The 11,100-nt window shown below is 35.5% G+C and overlaps 1 protein-coding gene across 2 annotated transcripts; it reads right to left on the minus strand.

Moving 5' to 3' along the window:
- Positions 1-391: 391 nt before the first annotated feature.
- PHO1 (phosphate 1) lies at positions 392-8,427 on the minus strand. 2 transcript variants are annotated; one of them, XM_089045980.1, is made up of 15 exons: positions 8,068-8,427; positions 6,891-6,974; positions 6,489-6,726; positions 4,965-5,319; positions 4,248-4,296; positions 3,996-4,067; positions 3,725-3,854; positions 3,187-3,307; positions 2,426-2,672; positions 2,155-2,259; positions 2,001-2,045; positions 1,740-1,892; positions 1,171-1,452; positions 929-1,068; positions 392-775 (listed from the first exon to the last, which is right to left on the minus strand). In XM_089045980.1, exons 1-15 carry the CDS (start codon positions 8,305-8,307, stop codon positions 685-687), a joined length of 2,352 nt encoding a protein of 783 aa, XP_088902106.1. In that variant the 5' UTR covers positions 8,308-8,427; the 3' UTR covers positions 392-684. The 2 variants fall into 2 exon arrangements, with proteins under 2 accessions (XP_088902106.1, XP_008224322.2); XM_008226100.2 differs by having other exon boundaries at positions 4,965-5,307; positions 8,068-8,425.
- Positions 8,428-11,100: the final 2,673 nt, after the last annotated feature.

Consider the following 11,100-nt stretch of genomic DNA (forward strand, 5'->3'; position numbering starts at 1 on the left):
TAAGACTCACCATTTATGTAGGGAGAGAGCTGGTGTGCTTATAGAGCTTCCTTTCCTGCCATTGCATATGTAACATTACTTAATCTGCCACTAGGATCACAGATTAGGAAACTTTGACCACAAAGCCTCATTCTCACAGTAACATTTCTAATGCAGAACTTCCAAGATGAAACTTTGCTTTGAAGAATCATATTTGACCAATTTCCATAAAGAAATGATAAGCCCCTAATCATGCTATTCTTTCTGTGACAGTCGTCAGATAACAAAGAATCATGTTCTGCTTATTCTCATCCAATTAAGACAATGTGTTGGAATCAGATCAGTCATTCCAATTTTTATTTCATGTAGCAGGGTTCATATTGATGGCTATATATCTTTTTAAATGCCAACATTTTGATAGCCAATCGAAGAAGGATCTGTCTTTCCAGAAATATATGATACACCTACATTAGCAAATCCAATTTAAAATGCCAAACGTACGACAAAGAAACGTAATTCCATTTGAGAAGCGGTTTTCTTCATTACACTGAGCGCCTTACAATTCATGTTCCGAATTGGATATGAGATGAATGGATGGCAGGATCTCACACATTGATATAAGAAAATGTGGATTCCTTCTGCCTTGGCTTAAATTGTCCCATATCAGCATTTCGGGGTTTCTGTACATATAAAGACTAAATTTTCTCAGCCATCAGAATCTGTCTCACGGAATGGTAGAGGAACTGCCTTCACTGCCCTGTACTTCCCAACATTATTCAGATGCTCATTCTCTAACCTGTTTGATACAAAACATAGCATGTTGAGAAGCTTGTGTTTTTATTTCTAGTGCTTGCACTGAAGAATATGTGGCTCAGGTTTTGAAAACATTTCTCTGGTAACAGAGGATAACTATTTGAATTGATTATCAAACTTGTGAGACATATAGTACCTGTAAAAGTTCCAATGCCCTCGCCGGATAACCTCTAATGAAGCCAAGAGAAAGTCTAGCAATCGTGATTCAACGTCCGGAATTCTCTGGAACCCCATCACTGTTTCCACCCAAGCAACTCTTAAAACCGCATTCAAGATCTGGATCAAATTTTAACATTTGGTTTGAGAAATTTGTCTGCATCTGTTTTAATTAAGGAGACAATTAAGTAATAGATCACAGAAATTTAAAGAAAAACTTACAATGGAAGCATAATAGATGCTTTTGTTTTTCAGAATGAGATCATCTCTTAGCCATAGGTTCTTGGATTTTGGGTTGAAAAGCCCCCAGTCCATGACAAAATCCCAGTACAACTGGTACACTGTAGCCACCACAGATGTGATCACTACCATATAAAACCATAGGTGGTTGTCGGGGTTATTAGAATATGTAATCCTGGCTCCGGCTGCCACCATGGCCGAGACATACTTTCCCATGTTAGCCAAATGGTTAACGTCACATTCGTCAAACCATCGTCTTGCACACTGGTAGTTCGTTGCATTCAAAGGCCACATGTTAGTTGGACTGAATAATTATAACGTTACAGAAGTGTTCAAATGTCCATTATATTGGTTCAAGTAAAAAAAGAATACACATTCATATTTCCAATCATAATTTTAAGTCAAATGCGGTTTGTTATCCTAAAACGGATTTATTTCAAACTAATTTCCAGGGGAAAACTGATATCGATGCTGATAAATTTGGAGTAAGAATGAAAATAATAACACAATAAAATAATGGGAGAATCTGCATAAGGTTTTTGTGGTCATACTTGCATGGCACGCCAGTAGTATGGCAAGAATGAGATAACATAAAGCAGCTCTCTAAACAGCCTTCCAGTTCGGCAGGTTTCGTATTGGTGTGTTCTGAAACTTCCAGCAAGAAAGTAACAGGCTGTGGATTCCATGTGTCTCAGCAATGGGATCTACAAGCAGGGAGATAAAAGTTGCTTGATTAATGAAATTTTCTTTTGTGAATTGGTTTATGGTGGCATTAGAAATTTTCTTTTATCAGTGGATCATAATGTAATTACCTGGCTAGTTAGTTGATCAGCCATAAAAAAGTCTACCATCAAAACCTGCACAGGTTTCAGATAAAAAAGCAAAGCTTCTTAATGCTAATTTCAAAACTTTTGCTTAAAATAAGCCGAGTAATTGATGAGACAATGAGCAAAGAAGTAAATGTACCTTGTAAAGTGGGGAGCAGACTATGTTGCGAATTACTCTAATGAAGCAGTAACGAGTTGGTCGATAGAAGATGTCGAACGGGCATATGAGCAGGGCAATGGAGAACTGCAAAATTCATTTGATGATTAGTACAATGCTTCATGCTATGTGTCTCAATTTTCTTAGTTACTTTCTTTGAAGCCTGAGTTATGATTATTATGTTCCACATAAGTTGCTCAAGTCCTAGCTACCTTGACTTGAACAAGACCTTGATGAAAGTAACAGAACTAACCAGAAGGAAAATTCCAGGAATGGCATCAACTTGGCTTGAGAAGCCATTGGCCCTTAATATCAAGTGCACAACCATTGCACCAACCACAGCAGTCATGAAGGTTGTACATATGAGGAAGGCATCGCGATATTTTAGGGCCGTGCTTGGTTGAAATTCAAATATGAAGTTGTAATTGATTCTTGTATTCTTCCACATGAATAGGTTGCAACCATACATAAACAAGTGCAGGCTGAGCAAAGCAAAAACACTGCACAGAATTCACACCCGTACAATTAGCACACTGATAAAGTTAAGTTCCCCTCATTTTAAGATTGCAGAGAAATGCAGACAAAGAGATTTCGAACTCAGGACCTCCTAAAACCAGAGCTATGATAGTTTATTAGCCAATTACTGTCCCCGAAAAGGTTAAGTTGTTACGGATTGGACCAACAAGTTAACAAATTCCACTTCAGTAAAGCTTAAAAACTTCATTATCTAACAGCTAATGAGATGTTAGGGATATATTAGCTTATATCAATGCATTCAAGTGACAGAAAGATCATATTCCACACTACTAGTAGAGCTACGTACCGCTTGATCTATACAAGTGAGTCCCGCCTGTATTATCCACAATACAGTTCACAATTATAGTCCAAATAATTTTATTTGAGGAGTTCATGATAGAAACTTTCTCATTATCATGATATAGTTTGTATTTGTTTTTATTATTTTAATAGCAGTATATGTGAAAACAGAAAAGGCTAATGAGATGTAGAGGGCACCTGAAAACAGGGTAGACAGTTTCCAAGTAATCTCTTTCTGTGGTAGGGGAGAAAATACCAGACAAGTGCGCTAAGATTGCGTACACACTAAACAATGATACAAAGCAACCTGTAAACAAACCTGCAGCAACAGAAAGAAAAAACTTCTTTATTTTCTAGAAATAAGACAGAGGAAAACGACTTTATTAAAAAGTCACCACAAAAAACTGAAAACAATAAAAAAGAAAACTCATACAAAAATTGGGCCCCTGCTTGGCGGGCCCCAGGAAAATGTGTGGTGATGATTCATTCAATTAAGTATTGAGCAATCCCACTTTCTGGATTAGTGGGAAGCAGAGCTTCGTAGTGCATTTTACATGGAGAATTATAATGCGGTTCATGTTGGCCCAAAGACTAAACCATACGTACATGATATTGCATTACACAAGTGATGTTGCTGTCATTAATAGGGAAGACATCAGACATTTTCAGTGATTATACTGTTTAGCTTTTGTGGCCAATTTGATTATACTGTTAAGGCAGGAGAGAGAGAGATTACCAACAAAAAAGGTGAGCATATGAGAATCTTTGTTTTGTTGGGGCCTCAAAAACTTCATTGCCTTTTTCTTGTCATCACTGGTAAAGTGCTTTGTGAAAATGGACTCCACTTCATCCATTAGTTTAACGACCTTTCCAAACCAAATATAATAACACACAGAATCCCCATCAGAAAACCATTAAACCCATTCTTCCCAACAAAAAAAAAAGTATTTAGAAATATATCATATTCAGGACAATAAGCTAGGGTTGCAGGGCATCTGACTAGTTACCTTATCAGAACTGATAAAATGTGATCTCTTCACTGCTTTCAGATAGCTTGCTGACGCCTGCTGGTTTGATACCTACACAAAGGAAAAGAAGAAAAAAAAGTTGTTTGCTTCAGTTTACTTGCACCAGAAGTTAGTGTGGTAAATGCATATAAGAAACAACAAGATTGATATAAATGGGAACCCAAAATATCTTGTATATTCTATCTTGTGTCATGAAGGCTGAAAAAATGGCACCATTTATGTATATCTCACCTTGTCGAACTTCTTCAGGATCTTCGTGAAAGCCACCATGTTCAGTGAGCTGCCAAAATTAGTAGCAATTTTTGGTTAGAAAGTTAATCGAGTTAAAAAAATTCTTGCAAGCTAAAGGTAAATGACGCGTGGATCCAATGTAGGAACTACATATAAGTAGAGTTCATTTTTAAGAACTGTTCTAGTTCTAGAAAGAGTACTGCAACTATCACCATTTTGACAAATTTCACCCAACGCCCACATCAGCAGTTCAGTGAAAGAATACATTTCTTATACTACTTTCGTAAACGTTTCTCTTACTTCCTACTTGAGGATATTTACTCAAAACATTTGATGAAGTGAGGGATTTCTGAAAAGATGTTACCTATGTGCTTAAACATTTCATACTCTAGAAAGAAAGTACAAAATGCTGTCCAAACTAATGAGAATCCCATCCATTTCTGACAAACTATTTAAGCCACATTTACTGATCATCTTACTATCTAAACCGAGATGAGACCCATGTTTTGTCAATTGGTCTTATCGCTTCAAAGAACTGGCCAGCAAAAATTAATTCCAAATAGCACCTATTGGTTTGATTGCTTTCAACTGTGGCTAAAATAGTAATTGTAATTCAACCTTACTATTTTTAATTTATTTTCTTATCCCTTGTATAAATCATATTAATTTTATAAAATAACCAAAAAAAAAATATATAAATAAAGAAAGAGAAAGAACCTGTAAGTTCTAAGTAGACCAAGGCCTCTGTAGAGCTCCACAAAAGCCCCTCTAATCATTTTTTCAGCACACTGTATCTTCTTTCTATTGATGAATTCTCCAGGGCCTTCCTTTTTGGGATTGTTCACTAAATCTTCCCAAAGCATTGATGTAACAGCTGTGATGGTTCGTGTTGGTGTTGTGTTTGGAATATCAATCCTCATGGCCACTTTCGGTTTGCCTTTCTTGGTCTTACCCCTAGTTGCCCCGTGAATGAAGTTAACACCATTTTTTTCTAGTGCAGCAATTGCTTCACCTCTTTGTGTTATTTCTGTAGGGGTCGTATTGGATTCCTCCAAGCACTCTGCATCAAGGTCTATAATTAGTAATTAAATGCTAGCAAACAAATTTTCTAGTTAGAAAATGCTTTCGAATATTACTCTTTTCTCGACTATTTTTTCTACTTCTCGCATTATATAAGACGTATAACATTTGTGTAACTCATTTAAGACCCCGCACTATGTCAGAGAGTTGAAAAAACAAATACCAAGACATTTTTTTGGTTCTACCTCATTTTCTTGTCGCTATCGTATCATTTAGTGACTAATCTAACATCATATTTTTTTTTTGTTCATTTTAATAGTTTTCAATTATTGAGAGCTAATTATATATTTTTTTAGCAAATTTATATATAGTGGGAAATATTTGTGACATAAAGAGAAAGGGCAAGGTTTTAACAGATTTCCTCTATCGCTTTCTCCAAAAAGGAGAACCGTTCATGAACAATAGCGTTAAGGATTTGGATTCGTCCGAAATCTTTCTTTCTCCAGCTGTGATAGATAGGTGCACTAACGATAAGACTTGCGACTTGAGAGCCAAAGTTGTGTCATAAAGGAAACGAAAATTCCCATACGTTTTGCATACCAAAATGCTTTCTTTGCTCATCTATATATATCCCTTAAACCTACAACTTTGACTAATTAACACTTGCAAATGGAGATGTATGTGAAAGAGGATTATTGAGAAATGAAAGCATGTACTTGCAATCAGGATTTACTCGATATTTTATCGAGAATGTATCAGATATTGTAAATTAGTAACTGTTATGGTACTTTTTTACGATGAGCTACTTATCATATTTTAGTTTGAAGCATTTAAGAAAAAATTAATGAAACAAAAATATATTGATTATTTATGCACCACCTAGGCCTAGCCTAAAGAAGCCATATCATCCTGAAGAGAGGAGGTGGAATTTATTCCTGGTTTTATTGAAATTGTGACATGACCCATGTTTCTCCATTTCTTGAAATTACGTACGTGGTCCATGGCCTTGTCCTAATCCAAAACCAACATTAATTGGTCTAAATAGTCTCCAAGTTTCCATGTGTTTCCACTGACCTCATCATGTACATGTAAAGGGTGTGTCTTCTCCTAATGGTTTTTTTGTGCTTAAATGAAAAACTACGTCGTTCTAATACTAAGTGTAATATCGGCACCAAAAACATAAGCACAAGCCCTACTATTTCAAAAGAAGAGAGGGCTTACCACTACTACAGTCAGAATTCCGGGGAGAAGAAGACCATGAGCTGGGAACACTCGGCACGTTGTGCCTCGATCCAGAATTCTTCCACCGCCGATCATTGAGAATTTGCTTGAGGTCTAGCAAAATCTGTAGCTGTTTGTTCAGAATCTCTCCTCTCTCAATAAACTCAGTCTCTTTGGTCTTGTAAAATTGGTTCACTTTGTTAAGTTCCTCATCTAGCCCCTCAAAGAACACCCTCACCTACATGGATACATAAGTATCAATATCTCTGATTAAAGGTTTTAATATATATAAAAATTAATTAATTATAGTCACGTTATAGTAATTACGTACAACTCAAAATTAATTGACAATTAGTTTTGGTTGTAAAATTTGTAACAATAGTTTTTTTTAATATTAATTACCTCATCCTCGGCAGAAAACAACTGAGCGAGCTCGGTCTCAAAAATTTCCTCCTCTTCACCATCCTCCATTATTTTACTGTTCACCTGTGCAACAGAAAAAAATGATCCATATTTATTAGATTGATGTCTGTCTTTGTTTGCTAGTGTCTTTTTCATGTTGGTTTTGGATTTTCTTTAGTCACGACGGTTTCGTGATATGAGTATATCTCTAGCTACAACCGTTTCAGATTTTGCTTTCGTGAGAAAAATCGAAACCCGCAAAACTATGTAACAAGACCAAAAAAGGGGCACCATACTTGCTGGACTCTGAAACATTCCGACATTTCCGGCCACTTTGTTGACATTTATCCTGGTCTTTTCTTTGTGTAAAAACAAAAAGAAAAAGGAGAAAATAAAACCCCAACTGATGGAAAACCAAAAGAGGAGATATTGATGAGGAAAAGGTTAGAGAAACCACTACAAGTCATCCCCGTAGACCAGTAGCAACTGTCCATCTTAGAAAGGAGCCGGTTTTTATGATTCTTGATAAAGAAGGGATTTTGTTGATATTTCGTAATATCGATAATGTATCAGATATTGTAGATTGATAACTATAATTTTTTTTTTTACGGTGATTTTGTAAAAGGTTCTTTAGAGAAGGCTAGGTAGAATAAGTGCATAGTCATGTTCATTGTGCCATGCACACTAATCACACACTCAAAAACATTCAAGGCACCCGCTATAAAGTAAAGCTTTGGTGCTTCTGTCACTAAAGTGGAAGTTACATAGGACTAAAAGGACATAACTTCTGAGAGAGAGGGACGAGGAATGAGCGAGATTTTAAGCAGATAAATCGGAGAATCAGTTGAGGTATCATCAGAGTATCGGAAACCCAACCCAAAACTTTTAGCCTGAAAATGACGTGATTTATTTGAGTACTTTACAGGTCTGAACACAACCCACTAAAAAGACAAAACTCAAAACCCACCAACTTTATTTTTGTTGGGGAAAAAAAGACAGAATAAAAGATAAGCTAACAAAGTTTCGGTTCCTTAGATTTGTGAACTTTGTTTATGGTGGCCGGAAACTCGCCTGAAAATCCAAAGTGAGCAAAACCCATTTCTATCAACCACCTTTAAAGCTCAAAAGATTAGATATAACTAATAACAGGTTCTATATGCGTGCATTAATTGGTTACCTGAATTATCTCAGTTTTCTTATCGAAATTGAACAACTTGTCACTGATTTTCTTGGTGACAAGGCGAACCGGATCAAAAACGGAGACACCGAAATCTCGGGCTGTGTCGGGGTGTTGTTTGTTGTGGACTCTTGCAAGCTTGATCTTCTTAACTTGTTTCTTTAGTTGCCAGTAGTTGACAAAGGCATCTTTCCATTCTGGGATAAGTTGAGCCTCAAGCTCCTTTGAGAACTTCACCATTTTGTTACGTGATGTGAAGGGAAAGGAGGAGGAGGAGGAGAAGAGAGGAGAGCTTAAGAGGTGTTAGAGAGACATGGGAGAGGTTTATATATAGAGAGATGGGAGAGAGAAAGAGAAGGCGTGTAGTAAAAAACTGAAAGATTTTGCTTTTGAGACAAAACATTTAGGTAACAACTTAAAGACAGACGTACTTCAATAAATAACATATGTAACGTTACACATTCTTTTTCTTGCTTATACATGAACAGTTAAAAAAGAAAAGACTTTTGCACTTTTTTCCTTTAGAATTTAGAAAGGTGAGAGAGTTGATTCAGTTGAAGGTCATTTGGGGCGAGAGCTATAAAGCTCCATGGTAATGTCCAACTTCTTCTTTTAGAAATTGGGCTTTAGGCAGAGACAGTCCCATAATTTTTTTTTCCTTTTATGTGAGGCAAAAAAAGGACTTTTACTGATAACAAGTGCTTTATGCTTCTTTCTATACCCAAGTACAAAAATTATCACATAATTGATATGTTTAATTTTAAAGAGATCGGTCAGCGGCCTATTAGTAACAATATCGATATTGTCCTTAACGTAACTGCTTACAAAGCCCAGTAAATGTGAGATTTTATCACAAAAAGTCTCGGTGATATTAGTAATGGAACCACTCATTATATATTGTATTTAGTTAGTCTAGTTTTTGATGTGATTTTATATTATTTAACATGATAATCACTATTTGTTACAATAAATGCCAAATCTAAAGTTTTTTTTTTTTTTTCCAGAAAATATTAAAAAACAAAAGCTTTCTTTTTACGCTACAATGGAGACTAGTGGAACTCTAGTCAAGATTTCTTTTCTAACTTTTTTTTCTTCATAAAATTTAAAGCTATATCACCAAGTGATTAATTTTCACGTGCACCACTAGTGAGATATATGTGCAATAATTTAATTTGTTCTTCTCTAGACGTTGTACTGCATATAAGTTAACAATGTGATTGTTTTGTTGACCCTACTTTTTCCCTTCCTTTTATTTTTTCCTAATCATCCCCAAATAATTTATCCTTTTTTCATCTCTTCAATGATCAAGATAAAATTAGATACATCTCCTATAAATGTATATCTCTACATTTTATGTTAATGAATTCACAATGTATATTCATTTGCTTGTGTTTGTTAATAATGCAAAGTTAACTCCCAACATAAACTCTAAAATACACTTTTGTCATGTGTTGTACATATTATATTAATTAATTTATTCTTTTTGTCATATTGTAGTGGAAATCTAGTTTAGAGCTAAATACTCTTAATCACTAGATTAACAGTAACTAGAAAACTTATATTTGGTTATTCTTACTGAGTTACTTTAATTAACAAACTAAATCAAGCAAACTGAATGAGGGTACCAATAGAATTTTCCTTATATTAAAACATAAGGTTAGAGTTCGTAGATCAAGTGATTAAGAGGAATGACTCTTGTTCTTGAGGTTCTGTGTTCGAATTCCCCTTTATAAATATCGCTTGTGTAAAACAAAAAAAAAGATAACATTAGGTTAGGTTTTTTTGAATGGGAGGTAATTACCTTGTGATCCACGATTAAAGCAACTACAAAGTGGTCTATATGTTAACCAGCTGAACATTATAATAATGCAATAAAATGAACTTTCATCCCACTAATTTACCTCAATTCACTTTGGTCTTGAGCACTAATTAACGTTTCGATAAATCTTCAGGTAATCTTCTAAGCGCACATTTTCCCGTGGAAAAAATGTGGAAATTATTTGTCGACACTTGAGACTTGAGAGAGAGAGAGAGAGAGAGAGAGAGAGAGAGAGAGAGAGAGAGAGAGACTGTGTACGGTCCATATTTCATTTCAATTTTGATGTAATAAGTTGTGAACTCTCTATTGGTCGGCATCTGCATCGGCCAGAGAAGCTGGTGCCTGCAGTTTGTGGTTGTGCGGCCCTGGGCTGGTTGCTCGGATTGGCCATTGTAACTTGGCTGTGGTTGTGCCACGTTGCAAGGTGGAGGTTAAAAAGTCATAATGGGTTCGTAAAAAGTATAGTTGTGGATGGTATTGACGTTGGCTCCACATAATTTGCAAAAAAGATCACACTACCTCTTGTCTCTCTTTTGTTTGGTGGGAGCTGTATCTAAATCTCAAATTATACCACATGGGGCACACCCACGTAAAATTAAGAAGAATAAAATATAATTACTCGTACGTTTGGGGTTAAGTTCTCTACGTCTCTTTAGAGCTACAAATGCTAACTTACCTAATAATTTTACAGCCTAGTTAGGAGTGCTTTTGAAATAGTTAAAATTTACTTTCCGAATTAAAAAGGTTTCTAAGTGCGTTTGGCAGAACAATTTATTTAAAAATACTTAGGGGTCAGAGAATTGTTAACAAAAATTTCACCTCTTTTTAACAAAAGCACATACAAGCAAAAGTGTTTATGATAGAAGTCCCAAACGAGTCTTTAAATTCATATATATTTCAAGGTAAATTTAAAAAAGAAAAAGAAAAGAACAAATAGCATGGAAATAGTTTAGTCAAACAACAGAGAAAGTTCGCATGCCAACTAAGCAAGAATCTAACAAAGAAAAGGGCACGAGGAAGTAGGAGAAGAAATTTTCTAGTTAAGAAGGGCAGTGTATCATCTAGCGTTGTAGAATTTTTAATACTCTCATGAAATCTCAGGGGTCAACGTAGTAAGATGAGGAAGATTAAGGTAGCGCAAGTGATGACAAAGAAAGAACAAGAGGAATAAAGGGAGTTCTTAGATTTATGATTGCTGGAGAGATTACAAGTGT

The sequence above is a fragment of the Prunus mume genome, linkage group LG2 (assembly GCF_029339155.1).
Source record: "Prunus mume cultivar Tortuosa linkage group LG2, ASM2933915v1, whole genome shotgun sequence".
Lineage (NCBI taxonomy): Eukaryota > Viridiplantae > Streptophyta > Magnoliopsida > Rosales > Rosaceae > Prunus > Prunus mume.